The sequence below is a fragment of the Triturus cristatus genome, chromosome 5_2 (assembly GCF_964204655.1).
Source record: "Triturus cristatus chromosome 5_2, aTriCri1.1, whole genome shotgun sequence".
Lineage (NCBI taxonomy): Eukaryota > Metazoa > Chordata > Amphibia > Caudata > Salamandridae > Triturus > Triturus cristatus.
Genome location: NC_140588.1, coordinates 882,964,742 through 882,991,952, shown reverse-complemented (window position 1 = coordinate 882,991,952; position 27,211 = coordinate 882,964,742). Strand labels below are relative to the sequence as shown.

The following is a 27,211-nucleotide window of genomic DNA, read 5'->3' as shown; positions in this document are numbered from 1 at the left end:
GGTTCCCCAACATTCCTAATTCTAAGCCCACATCTGTCCCTGCTGCCAACCGAGCCAACGGTCATTCTAACGCCAACCTGTAAACCGCACACTGGTGTGGGGCTGTTAGAATAAACTTAAGAACCTAGGCTTTGCTTCTTACTCGTTCTTACAGTCTTCTTGCTAGACAGGTGTAAGAGCTGCTCGTGCAAGGGCTTTACTGAAGAGCATGAAGACACTTCAGTAAATAGACAGGCCACTCTAGTAGTACCCGCCATGATCTCTACGTCCCTCATCCTCACACTAGTTATTACTTGCGGCGAGCATTTTGGGAAAAATAATTTAAGCAATAAATGCTGCACATGCAAGCCCTGCTGACACTTACTGGGTGCTACAAAGCCACTGCCATTCACAGCATCCTCTCATTTTGTACCTGCTTCAAATGTGACATTGGACTTCAGTATTAGATCAACATTGATTTTTTCCTCCAAACCCATGCTCAAGTCACCCTACATTGATAGATTCAGGAATTATTTGGGCACGCTTCTGGTGGCAGCAGAATAGGCACATGGTGGACAGATACACGTCATGATGGACAATTATGCTGTGCAGGAAGCAGCTCTTTGTGAACGGATGTACTGAGCGGTCAACTTTATTCATTCCGGTCCCCAAGATAGATGTGAATGGACTGTAATGGACCTCAGCTCCACCTTTGATAAGGTCAACACGGATAAGGTCTGGGCGGAGCTGGGATCCATGGGCGTGGAACAGTGCTTGGTGGATTTTCTTCAGAATTGCATTGGGGCTGACGGCCTCAGTCCACAATGGTAGCAATGGGGAATGCACAGAGCACTTCGCACTTAGAACAGGGGTTCATCAGGGCTGTATCTTGGCGCCCTTTCTTTTTATTATGCATGTTAACCGCTTCGAGATGGTTCTTTCCATGCAGGGCATAGATATGCAAAGAGTCAGGGGTAGATTGCTTTCGGCTCTTTTATATGCAGACAATGCTGTGTTAATAGCCCACACCACTAGCAGTCTCGTTGACCTCTTTTATGGGCAGTTTGGACTCACGTGATGGTATTGGGGCCGAAAAATACAAAAAGAGCCACTTTTTCTGTGCAGGCCAGACTTTAAGTAAAGCTGATAATTTTACCAATTTAGGAATTTTAATAGATTCCTTATTTGATTGGCAACACCTAATAAAAAAAGAACACTGGAAGCCTAAAGAGGGCGTGCGCTCGGGGTAAATTACATTTCCTCATGTTTAGGCTGTAAGCCTTTTAAAACCTTGTTGTAAATCTACAAAGTCAAGTGCATCCCAATCTCCACTTTTGATTGTGAGATCTGGGGTTATTCAAAGCTAGGCTCCATGATGGTGGTTGAGAACACATTTTTAGGGCTCTTCTGGGGGTAGGGCAAAATACCCCAACTGAGATCCTTCTCGATGAGCTAGGGTGAATTATATCACAGATTTTATTTGTTTGCCTCCCCTCTTGTTGTGGTGTGCTGTCTGGTGGAAGGAAGAATTGAGTCTCAAAAGACTAGTCGTTAAGGACCGTATGAAATTGGACAAGATGCATAATATTCCTTGGCTGGTTTACATCAAGGAACATTTTAGTGCTCTTGGGCGACCAGAGCTATTTTCCCACCCAAGAGCATAATTAAACAAGATATTGTGTGGCTGAAGCAGACTTTTCCGCCTAGGGTGGCAGCAGAGAGGGAAGCCTCAGCCCTGGGGTCAAACCATCATACAGGAAATTTATCATGGTAAAAACAGTACCCGGGATAGTCTTATCTTCTTTATGAAATGCCAAATTTTCAGCATCGTCTTCTGATTTATTTTAGGTTGAGCTTGTTTTATCAGCTGCTCTATCCTGAGAAACCATGGTATAATCACACTGAATTGCCCTTATTTTCCTGTGATCAGTTTTCAACTTGTGATACTTTGCACATTAAATTTATCTGCCCTTTTTTATAAAACTCTTTGATCGATGTTTATAAAACCTTTATTTTTAGAGACCGATTTTTTTCAGGTTAGAGCTGCCCTTTTATATTTGCAACTTTTAGCAACACAGAAAATGTGTTTTTATGTGTCCAGGTTCCTAATGGAGTCTACTGGGCAGGACGCCAGGGAAAGGTATCCGGGTGTTGGCCATAGACATCTTTTCTTGCTTGTTTTTACAAAGATTATTTTCTTTGGACTGAATATATACTTTTATCTCACAGATGTAATAAGATGTATTTTTATGTATTAATGTGATGATGTGACATTTTTTGTGACTACTTATATGATTTTATTTTTAAAATCGAACAAAGTAACTATTTGATTTTGACTGTAATGCAATCACCAAACTGTGGTTATGGACAAGGGCACAGTATAGCGTTGGTTTCTTAGGCTTTATGGCAATCACCAGAGAGAGGTGGTTATCCTAAGGAAGTCCAGAATATAGCCTGCCTTGTGCAGAAGGACTGTATCCAGACATTCACAGGCTTTCAGTTTCCTGAAGTTGTACAGAAAGACACCCTCTTAGATGGGAATAAGAATAGCAGGTAAGAGTAACAAATAAGATGATTATTGTACACAGCTCAAATGTGTTGTACACTATGGCAATCACGTGGAAGCAGTTGTGCAAAAAAGTGATCTGGTGGCATGCTCTATTGATATCTTCCCAGTCTCCTTCATTCATTACAACCACAAATGCAGACTTGGGAAAGATGAGAGCAAGAAAGCTGATGGAGGGGAGATGAAATCAAGTTATTTAACTAGATTTCATAAGTGTCCGCACTGCTTAAGTAAAGTAACTCCTCTAGACATGAGGAGACCAGCTCCTCAAATGAGGAAAGGCACCACTGAAAGGGACTCACTTCACTCTGTCCTAAGGCTTTCCAGCCCCAGATGTTCCAAATATCTCTTGTGGTTGTGTGCTGAGGCAGATCCAGCATTGACCTCAGTTTGGGCTGCGTATTCACCAATATACATGTGATTTTACGTTCACAGAATAGAAGCATCCAGATACAGGTCTATGTTGCTAGCATTATGATATATTTGTGATCTGCTTAATGGATATCGAAAAGTTGCTGCCCCAATTCGGATTCCAAGGACTAATTGTTAGCTAATCTGGCAGACAGGACCTCCATGACAGAGGATGTAGAAATAAGTGATTTGAATTGCAATGTTGACTGTTCCTAAGTGACTGTATCCTAGATCCTATTTAGCTATGGAAGCAGGAATGTATAGGGTTTGTACGGCTAAAGCACTCATCACAGACATTAAGAAGCCATATACAGAAGTGGAGGAAGGCACAGAATGCTTTGGTCCGATGGAAGAAATGGAAAGACAGACTGAGCCTCTTCTTCGATATTTGTTTGACATGGTTTGGGCTGCGGCTCCCATGGGCCGAGAGAGGCTTACTACATCTCCATCTGAAAAACCACCATATCAATACCGCTCATAAATCATAAAACACGGATCCCGACACGGCCAATCAGGAGTACGAAGAGTGGATCTCGCACTCTCTGGAGACTACACTCCCTCTTCGTAAAATTACCACGAAACGTTCACAAAAAACCGCCCCCTGGTTCTCCGAGGAACTCAGGATAAAAAAGAGGCACTGCAGGAAATTAGAAAGACGGTGGCGCCTTGATTTTTCCTCAGGTGATAAAACTCTTTACAGAAAGGCGATCAGAGCCTACAAAAATGAGGTCAAACTAGCCCAAGCAACTTATTTTTCCACTCAAATTTTGCGGGCCAAATCAAAACCCAAGGAAATTTTTCAAATAGTAAAGAGTCTCACAAAACCCCCACCGCCCTCTACGCTACCTTGTAAATCGCTAGCTCACTGTAACAACCTGGCAGTCTTCTTCCACCAAAAAGTTTTTCAAATATACTCCTCTTTCTCTGACACCGACTCTCACCTCGCTTCTCAGACATGGCCCTGTCAGGTGGAATCCCCCATCAACCCATGGCTATCTTGGAACACTTCCCTCTGTTGGAACAGGACTCCCTGGAGTCTCTAGCACGGCAAGTGAAATCAGGGTCACCCTGTGACCCAGCCCCCCCAGAGGCTATGATCTCGGTAATCCAGGTGGTTCTCCCTAGCATCAAGAACCTCCTTAATGCCTCTATTACCTCCGGCATAGTTCCACCCCTCTGGAAGCAGGCTATGGTCCGTGCTTTACTGAAGAAACCCAACCTGGATCCTGGCGATTTTAGCAACTATCGCCCCATTTCCCTGCTCCCCTGGGTGAGTAAGATTCTGGGGAAACACATTAATATACATCTGACGGCCTTTCTGGAGACCAACCAGCTGCTGGATGTCACCCAAACAGGTTTCCGACCAAAACATGGGACGGAGACTGCCCTATTGGCAGTAACCGAGGAAACTAGAAGGATCTTGGATCAAGGCGGATCAGTGGCAGTGATCCTCCTTGATCTGAGCGCAGCTTTTGACACGGTTAGCCACGATGTGCTTCTTTGTCGCCTCTCTGAAATGGGAATCTCAGGCAGGGCATTATGCTGGCTTAAATCCTTCCTGAGTAATAGATCCTTTCAGATCTTTGAGGGTGATATTGTCTCCTCTAGCAAACCCCTGAGCTGTGGGGTCCCGCAGGGCTCATCGTTAAGCCCTGCGCTATTTAACATCTATATGCGACCACTGGCTGAGGTTGTCCGTCCGTTCGGCATTAAGATCGTCTCCTATGCAGACGACACTCAGCTAGTGGTATCCCTGGCACAGGAGGACAGCCGCTCCGTGCAAATGGGACTAAGGCAATGTCTGGAGGACGTGAAAGGCTGGATGACGAGATCTTCCCTCAAACTTAATGGGGATAAAACTGAGTTGATGCTCCTGGGCCCCGCCGCTCCAACGTTTTTTGATCCCCTTTGGCCCCCTTGCCTAGGCACTCCGCCTGCACCTAAGGACAATATAAAAAGCCTGGGGGTATGGCTGGATAAAGCCTTAACTTTTGACACCCAGGCTACCAGGCTGTCTGCGACCTGTTTTGGCCTCCTTAGGATGCTCAGAAAAGTGCTCCCACTTTTACCTATGGAGGCCAAGCAAGTTGCTGTTCAAGGCCTGATCCAGTCTCGACTGGACTTTGGCAACTCTCTGTACCTCGGTCCCCCTGACTACACACTTCGTAAGTTGCAGATCGTTCAAAACTGCGCCGCTCGCACACTATTACAGCTGCCACGGAGATTATCAGCCAAACCTGGACTGAGGAGCCTGCACTGGCTGCCGGTCCGGCAAAGAATCACCTTTAAGGCAATGTGTATTGCCCATATTCAAAACCAGAATGCTTACCATTTGGAATGCACACGCCTCCTAGACGACCCAAAGAACTACAAAATACTGGAAGAAGATCCTACTGACAAACTAAAGACCAAAATCGGCATCTTGGTACATGAAGCAGAATCCAATGGTGATATCAGCAAACAAGAAGCATCCTTCCTTACCTCTGGTGGCACTACTACTCCATATTTCTACACTATTCCAAAAATTCATAAAAACAAAATACCACCTCCTGGCAGACCGATTGTTTCTGGAATAGGCTCGCTACTCGAACCCCTTTCCCGCTTTTGTGACTTCTATCTGCAACCATTGGTTCAATCAACACCTGCCTACTTAAGAGATACCAAAGACCTTCTGAACCAAATCAACAATCTTGAGTTCAACCCTACTACATCCATCCTACTAAGCCTGGACATAGAAAGCCTTTATACCAGCCTACCTCAAGACGACACCCTCGAGGTCATCCACACCTCCCTTGACAAAACGACTTGGGATTACAATACTCCTAAATCCTTCATAATGGAATGTGCAGAAATAGCTCTTAAAGACAATTTCTTTGAATATGAAGGCACCCTCTTTCTCCAACAATACGGTACATCTATGGAGAGCACCTTCGCTCCCAGTGTAGCGGGTCTGTATGTGTCTAATTTTGAAGATCTACATATCCTTAACCATCAATCACCATATATCCAGGACATCACTTTCTACAAGAGGTATATCGATGATGTATTCCTGATATGGACAAATGAAAGCCAAAGACTCAGTGAATTTCTAAACTGGATAAATACACTCGATCCTAACTTACGATTCACTCACACAACAAGTCGTACCAACATCACTTTTCTGGACCTGGAGATTGAAGCACGAAATGGGGTGCTCTCGACAAAAACCCATTTCAAACCAACGGCCAAAAATTCCCTTTTACATTTCCAGAGTTTTCACCCAAGGCCACTGAGGGACAATTTACCGTTTGGTCAATACCTTAGATTACGCCGAAATTGCAGTGAAATAAAAGAGTTTAAAACACAATCAGAAGAATTGACAAAAAAACTACAAATCCGTGGATACCCCAACAAAATCATCCAAAGAGCGCAAAAAAGAGCAAGGAACCAAAACCAAGACAGTCTATTGGAACCCAAAGTCGACACGCCAACTACTATACCGCTCACATGCGTAACTACCTTTAATTCCATCTCAAACAAAGTAGCCAAACTCATTCAAAGTAATTGGAAAATGGTAACTTCAGGTAAACTACAATGGGACAAACCACTATTTTCCTACAAAAGGTCTCATAATCTTAGAGACAGTCTTGTATCTACCAGACCTAAAAAAGTCCTGAACACCCCCAATACATTACGGAATGCATGGGGTCTACCAGAAGTGACAGGCCACTACCCATGTGGTAACTGCAGTATCTGCCATCTTACTCAAACAACTAAAACCTTACACCTTGAACAAGGCAAAATCTGGACCATCATGAAACATACCAACTGCAATTCGGCAAATGTAATCTACCTCATTACAAGCCCTTGTAAATTACGGTATGTCGGGATGACCAGCAGAAAAATCAAAATCAGAATCTGTGAACATTGCAGCAACATCCGTTGCAAACGCAGCACTACGAAACTCACAGAACATTATCTAGCTCAGGGACATACCACCAACGACATGTCCTGGGTCATAATTGAACAACTTGAGTCTAATCAGACCAATATCCAGGAACGATTGTTCGAAAAAGAACAACGATGGGTATACAGACTCTCAACCCACATCTCAGGGCTAAACGATAATGTACCTTGGAACAGCATACATCGCTCATGATCAAATTCTAGAACCAATGTATGTAACGGACTTAATCATGGTTTCAACTGCACGTTCCCTAACAGACTCGAGGATAATTGCAGTATGATTATCATCATAGACATATGCCCCCTCTTAATTACACTGGCTTATTTGACACCCTGCTATTGGCACCCCAATCTCTATTCTCAGGACCCCATGTAAACGTCATTACGTCACACGTGTCTTCGTAGCATTGCCAGTCTCAACAAAAGTACATACACTACAAATAAGTCCATGTAATTAACAGATCACACATCTGCGACCTCTCTCTCTCATTTTCCGTCCGCTACACTGGGACTTTGTTGCTCACACAACCTGTGTGTAGTCACTCCCTTCTAAGTTGTATTCACAACTCTAATACACATAACAGGATTTTATCTACTAGACTTTGTATTCCCCATCCGGATGCCTTGTACCAATTGGTAACGCTATCACACCACATATGACCATTTGTATTATAGCCATTCCCATTACTTTTAGACACCCGAGCACACTTTTGCAACAGGATGGCATACTTTTATTCCTTTTATGCCCATCCCGCTCGTGTTTCTTCACCAGGCGATCCCCTGCAATGCAGCAGAACGAGATACAAAAACGATGATCCACAGTCACCATGCACTGGATCTATTGTGTAACCTTTTTGACAGCTTCCCACTTCCATTCACATCGCACTCAAGCATGCGCTGTTTCCACCTTTCTCAGTCACTACGCTCTAGTCTTCCAGGGCCGCCCACGTGACATCCCGCGTCCATTCCGCTTCCTTCTTAGCCCCCACCCAACCATCAGTACGGGGCTTACCAAGCGGACCCGATCGACGTTCTAGGTACTGCGGACCTTACTTTCCCTGACAAACGTGAGTACTAGGCTCCAACACGGAGCACGCCGGCATACTAATTGTCCTTCCTTTAATAGCCCCTTACACAGGCTCAGACGAGTTCCACACATAATGAATGCCGCCTACACGCACAGTGTTAAATACCCCACGTAGCCTCATGCTGTTCAACCTTCCGACCTATACATCGCCATTACCTCTCTATCCCATTAGGGTCAAGAGGGGAGTTTATACGTCGATCGGATACCAGAGGCATAACCACCTCGATACCCAAGTGAGAACGCCTTACCAGCCTTGATGTTGTCTGTCTTAAATGTTGTTGTCTTAAATATTGTTGTCTGTGCGATAGCCGTCACGCTATTTTTATAGCAAGATACAACGCGCCACAATCAAATTAACGTTGTATGTTATTCACACGTATGTCTCCAATATACCGTGATAGCCATTACGAGTGTTACTATATGTCACAAAATAATAGAGTGTGTCTCATGTAAGAAATAATTGCACCAAGCACGCATACATTACCAATAGACGATAGAGATTATGAGCACTATGTGCCCTAGTATACTACGCTATTGACTCACTTTATGTCTATCCACTGATGGATTCCCCGTGTATTTCTAACCATTGGGGCACATTGTAGCCACGCAAGTCCTTTCTAGTGGTCGTGCATGCCCACCATGCAACAGGCATTATACCACCGGCTATAAGTTTAAAGGAGCATGCATTCAATAGAGATGCATGTAAACAACTGTTTTATGTTTCCTTACTAATTAACCTTTTATTTACAGGTACTCTCAAACGGAGATATTGTGAGTAAATCGCCACTACACTCACAGCACACTTTAGGGCGTGTGCTGATATTTACACTTCACCTGGCCTTTACTATGTTTTTGCGGCCATTCACCATTTTTTCGGTCCTGACGAAAGCCTCCAGAACCATCTAGTAGGCTGAAACTAGTAGACCTTATTTACAAGGGATACCAAGGAAAATAATATTCCTTATTAGAGATCCCGAATAATTTTTTAACACTTGTCCTGGGACCCTTCTAATAAAACTTTTTCTAAAAGGGCATTCCTTAGAGACATTTTTAACCCATAGCTACACCTCACATAGCACGTCACTTTCTGTTCAAATACAAAAATACAGCTCCGCTGTAACTCAGGCGTCGTAGCACAGCTGGGTTGTACTAGGCAACCCAGTTGGGCCCCAATGATGAAGCATGCCACCTACTAGGTAGGTGGGTGAGGGGTTTTTCTACAACCGTTGTGTACTCTCCTTTCAAGTTTCCCATAAGGTGATAGCGAAAAACGTTTGCTCTAAATCACCAAAAAACTTGTCCATTTTGTTTTGCTAATGTGTATTGCCCACCAGGCCTTCTGGGACAAAGGACCGGCAATCTGCCGTAATCTTACCACTCAATACCACCCTAGGAAACAACTTCGCTCAGGCCAGGCTTTCCTAGCAATAGTCCCTAGAATCAGGAGAACGAGAGCGGGCGGCAGGATGTTCTCGTACAACGCCGCCAAGCTGTGGAACCTCCTGCCCCCTCAGCTAAGATCCAATCCCAACTTACCCTCTTTTCGAAAACAACTAAAGACTTTTCTTTTCTCCCCCCAAAACTAACTCTTGTGGACCGACTCGGATACTCCTACCTCACTCTTCAGGCAGCGCTTGGACGCCTCAGGGCATCAATTCGCACTTTATAAATCCACGTTTCATTTCATTTCATTTCAAATCGAATGCCCTCGGAATGTCTTAAAGCTACAATGTACCCGTCTTGGACAGTCACTTTAAGGTTTCTCAGAACTGTAGAAGAAATATCACACTAGTCACAGGAGTCATGTGACTAACACAGTAAGGACTGTGGTAAACGCCCAGAATAAAAGAAACCATTAATTCAACAAGCATTTGCAATGCAACATCTCGCATTTGTGAAAATTAGAGCTATTGGAGGTTTAAATTACTATGTTTTTTACTTTTTTGTTTGTAGTGATGTGATTATATTTGCAGAACCAGAAAAGTGAAAATAGGTTAGGAAGGAGGGGAGGTGGAAAATAAATGACAACAATATTTTGGAAAAAGGAATTTGTAAAATAGGGAAGGAGTTGCTGTAAAGGATTGGGGTTGATGCATGACTGGAGAGAGTGTGATACCACAGCAGGATATGTGCGTAAGAAACAGACAGAGCGAAAGAGGGTTTAGGAAGAAGTGTGCATGAGTGACAGGGAGAAAGGGATGGTTAGAGAAGAATGGGGTAGAGGAGAAGGAATATGAGAGGGACTGGGAAACAGAAAGCAGTTGGAAGTTTGGGGAGAGGATGTGGCCTAACGGGCTAGGGTGGTCGATCTCCAATCTGGGGAACCAGGGTCAAGTATCGGCAATGGCGCTCAACATCCTGCGATTCCGGGCAAATCACTTAAACTCCCTGTGCCTAACAAAACTGAATGTGTCCTCGTGTAGCGTAGCTGGTGCTCAAGTAAAGCGCTCTGATACCTTCGGGTCAAGTGAACACTATACAAAACTCAGAGAAAAAAGAAATTTGGGCGGAGGAGACTAGAGAAGAATGGACTAAAGAGAAAGCTGGGGGATTTGATTTGGGAGCCTGATTACCCAGCTACGGAGGTTTAATAATGGGAAATGTAGCAGGGTTTAAGCACAGAAAAGTAGGGACACCTCCCGACAGGGCAACATCTGAATATAACCTGCTTCAAAAATAGACCAGGGTGATTCAGTTGAGCATACACATAATAGGGAAATAAACAGGTAATCCATTGATGTTTATTTTTGCAAGCATCCAAGGACGCAGTAGAAGGCATAGGGTACATTTTAGGAACTGTGACTCTATGCCACATCCCCTCCCTATGTTGGCATCGTTTTCAAGGTCTGAGGTCATTAATGCTAGTACGTTTCCTAGGCGGTTGCTTAATGCAATAAGTTTATAATGTACAATACTTTTATGCTAGGCTGTTTCATGTTATCCATGGGTGTTTCCAGAGTCCCTTGGGCACATAGTGAACTCCGATTTAGGAAAAACATATTTAGACCACAACATGGAGGGGCAGAATGGACAGGGTCCAATCTCAATTGCTGCCTATTTTTGTTTTACCTAAAAAGCATGTTTACACGCGGGACTGTGGTGCTGCATAAAATAGCCTTTTAAAGACAAATGAAGGCCTGGCTCTATTGCAGTTGATGGCAGGCCTTCAATGTGTGGCTTATAGAGTAAATACAACGCTCAAGTGACTCAACTATATTCAATGAATTAAAAAAATAATTATGTAGTTTCTCCTCAAAAGCACCTATTCAAAATGTACTAAAACTAGGCCACAACTAACAGAAAGCGATTTGGCTCCGAAATGAGGTGAATTTTCAATGATGTTCATTAGTTTAGTTTTTCCTAAAGACGATTCTATATTTGGGGAGAGGTGGGGATTTTAATGGAAAAGCACACTTCATACTTGTGCTGTTTCCCTCAAATTAATAATGTGGCATAGCGCCTCACGCAACACTCCTAGTGTGGACAAGATTTTTTTATCTCCAGGTTTAAGGATTACAGAACTACAGAAGGCCGCTAAGACCGTACAAGGTTAATGAGCCATAACCTTTAGATCGCTCCAGATATCAGCGGCGAGTGACAACTCAGTTACAGTGACTTCACTCGTTCTGCACCGTACTGCTGCCAGTGCAATCTACAGCAAATCTGCGGCTATAAAAACAAGCATTTGCAATGCAATAGGTCTCGCATTTACACGAGTTTGAGCTATTGGCATTGTAAATGACAATGCCTTTTATTTATGTTTTGGTTTTTACAACATAGATAAAAGGCATTGTCATTTACAATGTCAATAGCTCAAACTCCCGTAAATGCGAGACCTATTGCATTGCAAATGCATGTCTTTTTTTATCTAATCAAACCCAAACAAGACAGGAAATGTATGGAGACCTTTTTCTCTTGAAATGCACCTTTTGCTCAGCTTTTTCAATGCAAAATGGCAAATATATAATATTGATCAAATGAGACAAAACAAGACAGTGAGTTGCACAATACTTCAGCTTTTATAAACAAGGGAGAAAATCTATACATGGTTCTGCTTGACCTGAAGAAACCATCCGATCAAAAAAACGACCAAAAATGTTCACCTTAATTATAATGAGTATTAAAGTTCATCTTCTTTAAAAGGACAGAAGATGCTTGCCAATATGGAAAACGCGAAATACCATGAGGTTCAAGCCACATTAATGCAGGAGCTCGAGCATTAAAATAGATATCCGTAAGGAAGAAACTGGGATCACCTTTAATGCCCAACCTTTGATTGCACTACAGGTCAGGCACTGGCTGAAGGATCAACAAGCAATCATTTGTTTCGAAAATTTAGGTTTACACTAAACTGATAACAGAAGAGGACACAAAACATCACTCTTGGATAAATGTTTGAGGTGTTATCTATGCAAGGTGAACAAAAACTCGAGAAAGGTACAATTAGTCAGAATGTACCTCAACCTTTCCAAGGATGACCATATTAAAGCAGCACTAGAAAGCCCTCTGTTAAGCTCCCTTGAATGGGTCCTGTACCCTGTCCACAAGGCCTATTGGTGAAAAGACTAGCTCTCCTACAATGTCCCTAGCAGAAACATTCACTCACCAACAGCCCAGTGCATCACCCTCAAACTTCCAAACAGCTGCAATATTGGGTAGGGTTACTGGGAGTAGAAGACCCTAGACTGTGGAATACACTGAACCCAAACATGAAGACCAAATCAATCGCCAGGTTTCTGGTCTCACACAAGAGCACTACTTTGGAACGTCCTATTATATTTCTGTAGACCACAACATTCGCTCACATGGAGTCATCGCATAGCAAAGTAGGAACGTACAGACTAGTAGTCCTCAAGGAAGATTGTGGAGTCAGGAAATATTAAGTGTTCATTCTTCCAGAAACATTCTCAAGATGTGTGGCATATTAATGATTTGGTCCAAGAAAAATGTTCTGCCACTACGAAGTCTTAACAGGGCAAACCAAAAACAGGAAAGTTCAATATTAAGTATAATTCTGTTTTTCAGAACGATAGTATGGTAGGCCCCAACCAGCTACTAACTAATTAATGACAATGGAGGTGCCAGCTCTCAGCCAATTAGGCAGACACCATGCTACGCCTCATGCACCTGAATTATTCAGGGCATATGATCCAGGGAGATTTTAACCATGAGGAGATTCTTGCAAAAAAAGAAACAATTACTTGGATTGAGAGAGCATCTCGCAGAACAAAAGAGAACATTACTTATATTAATGAAGTAGGAGATACTAATCGGGAAGAATGACATGGTCAGACAGGGACCGCACCAGGGACGCTGGTCCAAAGTAAGCTTCTGACACCATGAAAGAACAGCACGAACACAAGCAGTTAATATTTAAGGGAGACCCAAACTGAGGAGCTATCAAGGCACTGCAAAAATAAGGGGGAAGCATGGAGACTCAAAGCTACAGTCATCACCTCACACAGGAGACTACAGGAACCAAAGGCTTATGAGTGCCACCGGCCAATATAGAGGTGGGCAATGATCAGAATCACCCTAAATCCCATCATCTCACATTATGGAGATGTGAGGTTTAGCGCAATGCAAGGAGAGGGGTATGGGGTGATTCCAACAATCACAGTTTCTAAGATCCTAATAAACCCCGAGTTCCAGACACTAAATACAGCTGTCCTCTTTGAATCCTCCAGTCTGAGACAGATTCAGCCACTATCATGGATCCACAGGACAGAAAGTTTGACCAAGAAACACGGCTAGGCAGCTTTATAAAACACAGACCTTGTAAACCTGCAGATAAAGCTAGAAACCTTCAGGCTACTTATACCCTGAGCAAACCATTCCGAATGATGAGTGAACAAATGTGCGCATTAAGGGAGCTTCAATTTTCATAATACACCCTAAGGTCAGGGCACAATGTCCAGTGGGACCATGCAACTCTCAGGCTCTTTACAACCAGAGAGAGTTCAGTGACCACCAGACCAGACGGATGCCAACCGTAAGGAAGCTTTAGCAGAGCAATGCGCAGAAAGCCGCCAGGCCCAAGGGAGATTCAGCCTACACAACACAGCTCTTGCAACAAAGGCTATGTCGAGCAGTGACCAGAGAGAATATACAAAGAACACCAACTAGAAACACACCCAATCCGTCGATTGCCATCTGGCGCTAAAGTGAGCAACGACTAGTGGCATCAATAACACGATAAAGCGGATAACTCCAGAATGAGCCCAAAACACACCCAAGGAGCTTCTAATACACTGAGTGAGCGACTAGGACAGTAAAGAATTATTAATAACCGGAAATATGGGGCTCGGCTATTTATAGCAGGCAGGATTCTCTGGAACAATAAATAGTGAATGAGGAGGTGTCGAGATGGAAACTCTGGGCTGGAGCGCCGCTGGGAGGAGGGGAGCGGAGAACCAGCGCTGTTGTACCCAACGGTCTCCCACGGGTCTGCTGATGATCCCGCGGGCCGGGTGGAGAGGTGAATAGCCCTGCGCTCACTAACTGACCAGAAGGGGGCAATGAACTCGTAGGTGCCATACTGGCCCAGTGAGGAGCTAGCTTCCCACAGTGATACTGAAAGGCACAGTATGAAATTAAGCCGGACACCAAACTCCCCACCAACAGGCACATTAAAGGAGGGAGGGAAGGGGGCAAACCATTAGGTGAAGTCGTACTCTACCCAGTGAAGGTGCAGAAAATGAAGGAGCTCAGGACCCAAACATGCCTTGGGAGGTGACAATTTACTGCAACCTCTTAAAAAGATTGCTACCTATATGGCTTCATTGACAGAAGCTGTAAGGCCAGAAAGTAGTCCAGTTTAACAATGAAAGCAACTCATGACAGCGCAATTAAATCGACAAGAGTTTAGGGGCAGCGCTAAATGGAGATCTGAGACCACATATGGTTTAGTTAGCAATAAACAATAGATTAAAAACATTAATGTGAGCAGCTGCTAGCAATCCTCAATTATTCAGCTTTGTGCAGGCCATCTGTTACCAGAGAGAGCCGGATGGCTCAGTGTAGACCATAGGGGGCGTGTGCTTCGCTTCTTGTCAAACCTGTATGCAGCTCCCCATTGCCCCACTAGGGGCAGAAGCCGGAAGCCTACAATATAACCAGAGCTATTCATGGGTAAAAGCATCGAATAGCTTGGAGATCTGACTACCCTTTGAACAGCCCCACCTGCTTTTCATGGCCACTGCTACCGGAAAATAATGGAGACCTTTCTATGGTTCAATACTTGTTCCTGGGTTCTTGCTATTTTCAATAAACCAACCATAGGATTTGAACCATAACATTTTAACTGGTCAATGTATCTTTGTACAAACCCTTCCCCCATTTCTCACCATCGAAGGCAATCCGGTGCTTGTCCACGACGGAACACCCTACCCTCCGCAGAGTGCTAAGGGCGGGGTCAGTGGCTCCCTTGGACTTCTTCACCTCTGCGCATTCGTGGTAGTAGTCCTGAAGCAGTTCCAGGGTGCGGCGATAGAGTTTGTCCACGGTGGCAGGCGGGGAGGCTTCCGGTACCAGGAAGCGCGGGGACTGCGCAGTCGGGCTGCAGGGGCTGGAAGTGGAGTCCGAGCTGTAGCCGTCGCTACACCCGCAGTCCGCTTCCCCGAGCAGGGGGCGTGGCCCTCCGCAGCACACGTTCAGCTGCAGCACGGCGCTCCTCTTCGCTCCTCCAAGAAGGCAGCTGCTGTTTAACATGGCGGCGGCGGTTTGTGGCGGTTTGGTGGCGGGTGTCGACCGCGGGTACGGAGCAGATCGCCATGACTTATTTGATCGGCTTTTTCTGCTGAGCCACTTGGACGGCCTCGCCTGTTAATGGGTTTCTTGTCTTTATGGGGCCATGTGATTGGCCCCATAAAGATAAGAAACCTTTTGTGACGGACGCAAAGCAGGCCAGGCCGTCCAAATGGGACGGCTCAGAAAGCCAAGCAAATACGTCACCAACACCTCTTTTCCAATGGCTGGCCACCGTTTAGCATAAACGGTGACGCCAGCCAATGGAAAAGAGGGGAGGGGCCTAATGCCCCTTACAGAAAATACCCACATCTCATTAAATCTCGCCAGCGAGACTGCGCATGCGCGCAGCCTACACCAGGCGAGACCTAAAAAATGTAGACTGAATTCCACATCTGGAAGACAGCGCATGCGTGCCTAAGCGAGACCTGAGAATCATGTTTTGATGTCAGTGAGGAACTAACTACTGTAAGCCAACGTAATATATTGGGGCTAAATTTAACTCCCTAATTCATACATGAATAGCAGTAAGTACAATTATAGCTTTTTTAGGGACAGTTTTGCCGTTTCTCCTACGCAGTTTCCTTGCAGGATTTGTGCTACTTTGAGAAGTTGAAATATCTGTGGGCTGTCTTGCTGGTCTGCAGTAACTTTGCTGAGCTGATAAATCGTAATGTGCAAATAAGAAAATTACCAACCCCATAGGGCCTCCCACACCACTGTCTTGGTTAGATGTTACCCCCACCTCGGAATCGCTGATCTCGGTCAAGGAACGACAAGCTGTGTGCGCAGTGACTGAAGTGATCAGGGGAGACATAGCCTTTGATTTCAGCGATGTGAAGTGGACACAAACAGGCACAGCCTTTAATAGTACAGGTATGCTCGGAGAGACGTGAAGAGAAGGCAGGGTGAGATAGACTTTGAGAGGTGAATGCAGAAAGAGACGTTCAATTAAGACAGGGACTAAGCCTTTGATGCGTGATGTATGTGGAGAGAGATGTGAAGTGGAAGCAGAGACTCAATCTCTGATGTGAAATGTGAATGAAGACGGAGCTATAATCTGTTAGGATGAGAGATGAATGAGCAGCGAGATGTGTCATGAACACAGGAGCACGGCATCTGATGAGAGGTGTGTGCACAGGGGTAAGATGTCTGTTCTCGAGAAACTTGAGTACGGTAGTCTTCCCTCATAGAAGTGTGCACACGGAGGGCTGGTCTTGTCTTATGCCATATGAAAAGTGTACACAGAGCTGGGAGGCTTCGTGCTTACGAAGAAAATCATGCTCCTCGTTTTAGGAAGAAAAAAAATGCACTCGACAGAGAGCGAGGGTGGGCACCCTCATTGAAATGAAAGATTTAACAGATGCAACTGCGGACTCCACAGCTAATGAGCTCTTTTTAATTTTGTACTGAGCATTGGGAACGGATTAAGTGCTGCCAATGGTGCAATTCCATGGCATTTTACACGTTTTGATACGTATTGCCGGTCACTTCATAGCTATGTGTAGATATAGGATTGGCTTTCACATAACCTAGAATTCAATTACTAACAAATGTCATCCCTTAAAAGATAAATAACGGAGAACTCCGATATTGGTCTGATTTAACGGACGTTTGGTGTAGCTAGCAATCTAAGTAGACTTTAACGAGTATGCAGAGCTGGAGAGGAGGCAGCCGTCCAGAACAAAAAAAATGCACAGCCCGTGGCCGCCATACGTGAAGCATTTGCAATGCTATAGGTGTCGCATTTACGCTAGTTTGAGCTATTGACATTGCAAATGAGAATGCCTTTTTTGTGTTTTCGTTCTAAAAACAAATAAAATGCATAGTAATTTACACAATGTCAATAGCTTAAAGTCGCGTAAATGCGAGACCTATTGCATTGCAAATGCTTGTTTTCTACCCTGCGGATGTTACAGCCTCCTCCTTCTCCCGCTTCCCTTACCTGGAATTTCCAAAAGTACTAAAAATGGCTCTTCCGATACCCAAAAATTCCCTGACACATATGACCCAAAAAAATGATAGGTAAGTGGGGCTGCATTTACTTACAGTCTCTGTGCGACAATGAAAGGCGGCTGTGCGCTGCAATGTTTGAAGATCGAATCCCCCTAAAACAGACTCGACCTTCTGTGATCTGAGGTTGATACATTGGGTGCTGTTCGAATACCTAAAAATAACATCTGTTATGTAAAGCACTTTGGAATGGTGATACAGCAGTATGAAGCGCTGTCTATGAAGAATGTTTTGATTATCTGCGTGCGCTCCTAGACACATTGGTTTATATTCCTGTACTTTGGTCCCCTTTGTGCCAAAGTTGGGAGCTCTTAGAAACAAACGGAACAACAGTTTGAGATATCATGAAATGTGAATTTGTGCAAACTTGCAAAATCCCAGTTCGGAGGCATGTTTGCACTTCAGGGACAAGATCCCGAGGTAGTGCCTGCAGACTTTCTTATCTTTGGGGGGGGGTCATCTGTTTCTAATTAGCATGGCTACACTAAGGCCATGCTAATTAGAAACAGATGCCCCCCCTAAAGATAAGAAAGTGCTTCACGACAGCCGTGAAGCAGACAACCCAGTCCGGATGGACCATCTAAAGGGAGAAAGGGCAGTGGCCCAAAAGCATCCTTTTCAATGGGAAGCCAGCGTTTAGCGTAAACGCTGACGCAACCCAATAAAAAGTATGGGCGGGGCTTCAAGTCCCCTTCTGAAATCTCCTCTCTCACTTTAGGTCTGTCCGAGCGAGCAGCGCATACGCTGCAATGCTAGGCGAGACCTAAAAACATCCACCATAGTAGCAAATGTCCTCTTACACTGCTCTACACACCATCAGTGAATGCCAGAAAAAAAACTATGTGGCAACTAACAAAATCATAATTCATATGATAGGGAGATGTAGTGCCGTACTCATAATATTACTGCTACAGCAAGGTATTTTCCTGAAAAGATGACATGGCTGTGGCTATAGAGATTTAAAAAACCTCCAAGAAAGCAACAATACTGTGGACATGGTGGAAATCATAGGTAAACCCTAGAGAATGTGTCTTCGGCAGACACATAGGCTCCCCAACACGCAACAAGGCCCATCAAGTGCCCGAATCCTTGCCGTTGAGTCACCTACATTGCCCATTTGATTACTGACATACTCATGTAAAAACCAAGCTACCCAACACCTTGATAGAAGGAAAAGTGTCTTCTTAAAGGATTAACTGGCAATCTGAACAAGAGCCTGGGGCAGTAAAACTTCTACTTCAACATATCATATGAAAAAAGCAAGCATCATATACTGATGGCACAACTCACCTGCCGCTTATATTCTGCAACTGGATCATACACTTTCCAACCATTCAGAGGGAATTTTTCTTTATAGCTGAAGGCAAACAGAGGCTTTAAAGAAAAAATACGTATACTACATTATTAAGTGCATCCTAGTGCTCAAAACGTACAGAAACGTTAAAATTAAAATCATGATTTTATAAATGTAATCAGTCAGGATGTTCTCCACAAACACAACAGCAAAGTTTCATACAGACATTATTAATGGAACAGAAACACACATTAAATTTCACTGGAGCAGTCATAAAAGAAATGTTCAGCCATTAACCCTTTTAATGACCCATAACCAAAATCGCGTAGAGTACCTATTGAACCTTGTAAGCAGTATGAAAGATCACATCACTTTAGGACTGAGGACTAAGCTTTATCCTTAGAGTAGATCAATTTGGGTGTCTTTAGTTCTTATTTAAAACTTTTTTATATATTAAGTTTCAAAGAAAAATGACAGATGCCGAATAGTACAGCATCCTTCACATCAGAGTTCATTAACACGCTGCGGGACAACACGAGTACTTTAGAACTTTGGAATGTTGGGAGCAGCATACAGGACAGAGTGGCAGGGGGCAATTAATGTTTGGTATAAGCCTACAGTTCCAACATTGAAATGTTTGTCATTTTGCTTCTCCTTGTTTTGAATATTTTACTTTTAGTTGTTAAAACCATCACCTGTAACTGTGGCAGGGGGCCTTTAACGACCGAAATAATCCCTAAAAGTGGGCTACAATGATATCATCAGGCTCCTTTCCCATCTGCGTCTTCCCATCCCATCACCTACTAACTGCCCTTGCACCCTCAAACAGTATTGTAGTGCGTCTTTTTACAGGATGAAGTATAATGGAGGCATCTGCCTGGGGTAGGGAGGTGTTGTAGCAAGGCATCTGCAACAATCCCCTAGTAAGTCACTGACATTGCAGAGGAGTTCGTCCAAATACCTTTGTTGAAAACTGTTCTCTGCAGGCGTCCATTCCCCATCAGTAAGGGCGGTGTAACCAAAACTACAATGAGGCCTATGAGCTTCCCTGGCTGCTTCTCTATTTTCTATTGGAGAATTGAGCATGCAATCATGTTAACCATGCCTAAACTCTGTTCTAGTCTTTTATCTTTTAATTGTTACCAGAAAACATGTACTACTGCAGAGTCACACAACACTTGACTGCTGTCTGCTCATTACAAATGTATCTGGGGCACCTGTTAAGTATTTCTGTCTTAAAGTATGTAAACTTGTTGGAGTCAGGTAAGACGTGGAAATTTGTAGGCCTATGTCTGCTCTGCTTTCTAACATCACAAACACGTTGAGACATGTGCTCATGAAAGACAGGAGTTAATATGTTTTTGGGACAGGACTGAGGAGGGAACACCACCAAAACTGATGACATTTCAGGAGAGGTTTTTTCTTTCCCAGTGGAAAACAAGGGGAAAAGTTGCAGGTGCAAATGACCCTTTGCATTATATTGGTAAGTTTACATACTTAAAGCTTCCAAGTCCTCCTTACACCATTGATCTGGAGGATCAAAAGAATTGGGGTGGAGGGGGGCTTTCGCAGTGGAAGCTTTCCTTTATTTAATGTACTCTGAAGAAGAGCCTAGATTACTCGAAATGCACTTGGGTTCCACACAAATATCAACATGAACCAGAGGTCTAAAAATAAAGAGTTACCTATCTACATAAAACAATGTTTCAGATGAAGGCTGAAAGTAGTGTCGCAAAGTTAATTGAATAATGAAATCAATACAATTCTTAATAATGAAATGTGAATTTAAGTTCTAAAGATACTGCAAACATAAGCACAATTGGTTCCTTATGATGATTCGCTACAACAATTCGCACATTTTCTATACTGTTACTAATTCTCAGGAGAACAGCATGAAAACTTTGAGATTTCCCAAAACTCCAAAAACTACCTCATAAACAAGCATAAGCAAAATGGAGTATATTTTTTTACATTTTTACTCGCAGGTTTGTTAACCTGGCCATTCTGTAGTCATTGAATGAGAACAGTCACTTGATAATTTCATATCTACATGCATGATCGGATCCACAATTGGAAACCCCTGTGGGTTTCCAGGGGCTTTTGTCTTCCTTTTTTGATGTTACTTATTCTTCCACTGACTTATTAAGTCACATGTCCTTGCCTCTAAATTAGGAAACTTAGCGCCTGCCTGAGGTAATGTCATCAACTGGCTTTGGGAAGAATGAAAATGATGTAAAACAAAGATGTTCATATAACAATTTCCCTGGAGTCATAATTGTTTTCTGTTTCCAGTTTGCTTTGTTAAACATGGTAACACTTAAAAACAACATTGGCAAAGCCAATGGGTCTGGCTTTGGCTGCCAGCCTTCAGACAATTTTTGTTTTGTTTTGTCATGGTTTCTGCAAAATAATGTTTGGGGAAATGGAGGGCTGTCACCAATCTAAAAAAACATTTGGTACAAGCAAAAACCTTTTGGGGTCTAAAAAGCCAACACATTACCATAGTACTTCCTGGGAACCGAAGGTAACTAGTTTGTGTGTGGATGTGTTACCTGTGAAAGAGTAGCATGTTGTAACTTGCAGTGAAGTCAGCCAATAGCTGAAGTGGGCTGACAAATTGCCCCTTAATGCATGCTGGAGTGGGTGGAAGAATGTAAATGAGACTCCCCACACTAGTAGATGAGGCCTGGCTGAAACCCCTATAAGTAACTATGTTATACATATACTTTTAGCAAAATCAAAATGTCTTGGAAAACACAGACCTAAAAAAGTAAATCAGTCTGGCATTGGATGCAAGTCACTTTCCTTTGAGAGAGAAAGAAATAAAGAACAAAATAAACAAACAAACAAAGAGAAAGAAAGAAATGGTGGCAAGAAAGATGGGAAGTAAGAAAAAAGAAAAGGAAAGAAGGCAAAAATGCAAGAAAGAAAGAAGGAAGTCAAAAAGGAAGAAAAACAGAAAGGAGAGAAGGAAAGAAGGCAAGAATGAAAAAAGGCAAGAAAGAAAGAAGGACAACGATTAAAAAAAAGAAAAAAAGGATAACTTAATACAGAACAGTTTCAAATTGACACAATCTGGTTTGCTGTAAAATAGCAGTAGTCAGAAAAGCAAAATACTCCAAAATGAAGGGATTTGATCAGAAGTGTCTAGGCTCTTAACACAAAAGCAACACTAAAGTAACTCTAAAGTCAAAACAAAAGCACTGGCACTGAAGGGAACTAGCTTGTGTGCAGACGTACGTGCTACTTGTGAAAGAGCAAAATGTGGTCATTCAAAGTGAAGTTAACCAGTGGATTAAGTAGGCTGACCCACTGTCCTATGTTATATGCTGTAGTGGCGGAAGCGAAATGTGAAAGACAACAGCCAACCAATAGATGGAGAGGTGGCTGATATATTGTACATATTTTAGTAAAATCCAAAGGTTTTGGCTAATGCCAGGCTTAAAAATGAAAAAGCTACATGTAACAATGTCTTCAACAGGTTTAGTTCTTATAACACTCTGTTGGATTTTAAAAGAGACTACAGTTTCCAAAGTAATGTACTTGAATTTTCAGTTTCATGATTGTCTGATATTAATGCATATTCTTAAGGAGTTTGAGAGTGAGCCAACAATATAGGTGTTAATAAAGACCAACAAGTCACTTATCTCCAGAAACACTGTTTCTGAAGGATACTCCATCGAACTACAGATTCTTCACTTTTAAAACTTTCTCCAGGTGCCAGACTGGATCTGAAAGCTATTTCAGCAATACTTCTGGACACTGCAAGGTGGCGATAGCTCCGTACTAACCCAGAAATTGTAAAGCTGCATATAACCATCACCCGTGCATGCTAACATGGGTTTCTATTGATTCTTTCCACATGCTCAGATGTGGAGCATAAAACAACTGATAGTACCAGTGTGCTGATCTATAACTTGGGGCCTTGTTAAATAGTAAAAAGAGGCCACTCCACAGAATTGGGAGATGGCAGAGCGATAAGGAATCTGTGGTTAAAGTAGCCACCAGAATTGAATTACTGAGGGTTACTTGTCCTTCTGATGTATAATCCTAATCAGGAGAACTAAACAAAAAACTGATTGTTCAACCTATGGTCCTTGGTGAGATAGATGTAAAAGCTTAAAGCTCTCTTTGGGGTTGAACTAATGGAGTCTCTCCTCCTCTTTTGAGGGGTGAGGATGGGCAAAGAAAGCTGGGAGAGTGATGGATTATATTTAATTAACAAAAGAGTAATACGAATACCTATATTGAACAAGGCAAAAGGAATAACACTTAATTTTTAAAAGAACTCTCACTCACCAACCTACTTGGTGACATGCTTCATCATGGGGTTCCCACGTCTGATTACTGCGGAGCAGGTTTTTTTCAAAGTGCAAGGTGAGTGAACCAGTGAATGATAAAATTGCCTTTACTAGTCCTAAAAAAAATTTAATACTGGAATAGTAAGGCAAGATTAAAATGAAAACAGATGTCTTTTATGGTTAGATTGACCAATGGCATCCACAAGCAATAGAAGTGATAGTGGTCGGTCTACATGTTGCAGACTCAATATGCCAATTTGCGAGGCTTTCTTCAGGACCAGTGCTGTCACGGTGGTATGCACACGCTAAGGTGCACCCTTCCCTGTGGCAGTTGTTACTGCAAACTTACGGTTAAACTCTCAGCGTTGTCTGAAAGAGAATGTATTTCGGTTCTGGGAGAAAAAAAAAAGAAATGTGCAAACATCCAGGTCAAATTCTTGCTTCAGAATAGAACTGCGTCAATGCATTGCACCAAACACAACCTTGTGCTGCCATACGTGCTGTTCAATGTGTTTATTTAGGCTCTAGTATCTATAGTGCCTAAAGTGAAGTGCATGTTTTAAACACTAATATGACCGAAATTTATCGTGTGGACTTGAAAGGTATAGATTACTATTGTGAGTCAAAAGACTAGGGGTTTCTAGTTAACTACACCTTCCACGTGCATATTAGCAGACCTTTAAGAAAACAATCAACGGACCGTGATTTGCGGGTCGATGTTTTTCAATTTGCTAAGGAGACGAACGTGAATGGCTAAAAACAATGAGCATCACACAGCCGTGGAGCTCCTGCACACACGTGCATGGAGGAGAAAAATGGCGAAAGCAGGGCTTACATGGGATGTAGTGGGTTCCTACCCCATGGATCCTACCGGGGCGTGTTGATCTGTAGTCACACACTAGATTAGGATTAAAGGCATAAGCGTCAGAGGAGGCTAAATTATGTTCAGAGTTTAACTCGTGGTTGTTGTCGGTGAAAGATACTCACTACACCAAGACTAAATGCCCGCTTCTGGCACCTGGTATGCTCCTGGGTCAAGGACCCCGTGGATAACTGTGTCCCATTGCCGGTCGTATTTGAAAGGCTATCGTCAGGCTGACTGGCGTCCGCGTCACCACGTCTAACGTGGTCACACGGTGAGGCGATGAAGCGGTGACATTGGCGTCAACACGTGATGCATGATGGCGTTGGCGTATATCCTAGGAAACATAGTAAACTCCCTCACCAACTGTCGGTTTCAAGTCAAGCTTTATTGAGAGCAACAAGACCTATAGAATGGAATAAGTGTCAACCATTAGAAGGGGGCAATGGCTTTATATCGAACCATTGGGTAAATTCCGCCAAGCCTCTTATATGTGTATTTGATTGCCTGTATAGTTGGTCAAGCTTCTGTGATTGCATGAGCCATGGACCATTTTAGGGTAACTGTACTAAGTATACATATTCTGCATCAGTAAGCACACCAGTTTGAATTTCGGTCTTTTGGATATGAATGGGAGTTATGTTAAAGGGTCTTGTAAAGCGCCTGGTTACACTAAAACAGTGTGTCCCCGCGCTGCGGTGGAGCAGCAAGAGCAGATACTCGGCCTATTTGAGGGGGAAGAGGAGAGTCTTTAGCTTCTTCCTAAAAATACTTTCAGCGGGTTCGAGTCGGAGGCATACAGGAAGTTTATTCCAGGATTGAGCAGCCAGAAGTCGGAAAGAACGGCCCCCCATCCTGGCTCTTTTTATCATAGGGACACACAGTAGGCCCAGTCCCTCAGACCTGAGGCTACGGGTAGGATTATAGGGATTGAGGAGGTTACGCAGGTAGGTAGGAGCAGTCCCACGCAAAATGCGGTGGCACACACATAATGCCTTAAATCGGGCTCGTTCCCGGATAGGGAGCCAGTGCAAAGAGGCTAGGGCCGGTTTAGAGGGGGCACTCCTAGGGCGCTTCTGGACTAATCGAGCCGCTGCGTTCTGGACGCATTGGAGTCTCTGAGTGCACCTATCAGTAGCCCCCAGCAGGAGGACGTTCCCATAGTCAAGACGGGACGTCACAAGTGCGTGGACCATGGTCTTCCTGGCCGCAGTGGGCAGTATGTCAAGGGTTTTCCTGAGACTTTTTAGAACCCCGTAGCATGTTCCAGCAACTCGCCTGGTATGGTAGTCAAACGAGAGGTGGGTGTCAATCCAGACCCCTAGGTTTTTAGCCTGGGCACAAGGTATGGGGGTAGGACCCAAATCTTGTGGCCACCACGCAGATGACCATACTGACGGGGCTTTCCCCACTATCAGCACCTCGGTCTTTTTACCGTTGAGTTTTAGGCAGTTTACGTCCATCCAGGCTGCAATTTCTTGGAGGCATGTCACCAGGTTGGGAGCTGCTGATTGTTGGTCTTGAGTCAGGGACACTACCAGCTGGGTGTCATCGGCATAGGACACCACTCTGATCCCGAAGCCCTCAGCAATCTCAGCCAAGGGAGCCACGTAAAGATTAAAGAGGGTGGGGCTCAGGATAGAGCCCTGGGGGACTCCCTGCTGTAGTGCCATCACTTTGGAGTAGAATTTCCCCTGCCTCACCTGGAAGCTACGGTTGTTCAGAAAAGAAGTGAGCCAGCCCAAGGCCTTCCCAGACACACCTCCCTTCTTCAGCCGATCGACCAGTATCTTATGGGCCACAGTGTCAAAGGCCGCACTGAGGTCGAGCAGGAAACCTCTAATTTTTACATTTCTACAGAGAAACAGCTGTATGGTATAGTGAGTACTTTTCGAAGGGGTGCAGGTGGTAGGGCAGTACATAGGAGAATATTCACCTGCGCATCGATTGAAAGTACATGTCAGTGGTGTTATTACAATGCATGTGCCATGTGTTATTTCCCAAAATGGGCTCATGGTATATGTTATTTCAAATAGCCTGGTTAGTGGGTATTACTTCCGGTTCAGGGAATTCCAAGGGATGTTATCATTCAGCCCTTGTTTATGAGTGGAAAGTCTATATATCCAGCTTTGCTCTTTTTCAAAAAGCAGCTTGTGTGTGTGTGCACTGGGTTTGATCTGTTCCACTATCGTCCACTTTAGTTCATTGGTAGAATGATTAGTTTGCAGAAAATGTTCTGTCATTCTGGTGGTGCTCTTTTTACACCGATTGCTTGATTTTTATACTTGTCATCCCCAAATATCTTAAACCACACCTGGACATGATCAGATACACTATATTAATTGAATTACAGTTTGTGTGTGATCTAAGCGTCCAGGTTTTATTTGGTTCCAGCTCAAGGATTTTGGCAGGTGACATTAGGTGACAGACGCTGCAATTTCCGCATGGGAAATGCCCAATCACGTTTGGGAGTCCCCAGGCATTTAGTACTGAGGGGTTTTGGTTTCGCTTCGCTTGCTTTGGGCGAGTGGAGATGAGAGAATCCTTCAAACTTCTGGCTCTTTTGAATGAAAAAGGGTGTTTTTCCCATCTCCTGTTGTTAGTATGCAAGGTTTTCCAATGTTTATTAATGGATTTCGTTACTGCATTAAAAACTGTACTGTCGGTAAGGGGAGCCATGCTAGAACTCCAAGTTGATTCTCCCTAGCCTCTGCTGCAATCACCCCAGTCCTTTTGAGGACAGGTACATAGATCTGATGCCTCTGAAGCCTCTTGGGCAAGAGTGCCGGCTAGTATGGCTGCTACAGGCAGTGTGGATGTCAGCGATCCTACAGCAGGGAATACCAAAATGGCGGCAGCCACGCAGTATGGCCAAGGCAAGGGGAGAGCAGGACGAAAGAGAGCCACCTGATGATTGGGCCACTCGGGCCCTAAATGAATGTGAGGAGGGGCCACAATTCTCACCTAGAGACCCCGGACCAGTTCAGGAGAGCCTCAGGTGGCAGTA

General features: G+C 43.8%; 1 protein-coding gene across 6 annotated transcripts in view; it reads right to left on the bottom strand.

Moving 5' to 3' along the window:
• The window catches only part of MTMR1 (myotubularin related protein 1), a 533,995-nt gene that overhangs the window by 260,676 nt on the left and 246,108 nt on the right, over window positions 1-27,211 (bottom strand). For all 6 annotated transcript variants that reach the window (XM_085608016.1, XM_085608018.1, XM_085608021.1 and 3 more), the window contains one exon: window positions 19,038-19,121. In XM_085608016.1, the coding sequence (XP_085464142.1) occupies window positions 19,038-19,121 (84 nt within the window). The remainder of the gene's footprint in view (window positions 1-19,037; window positions 19,122-27,211) is intronic.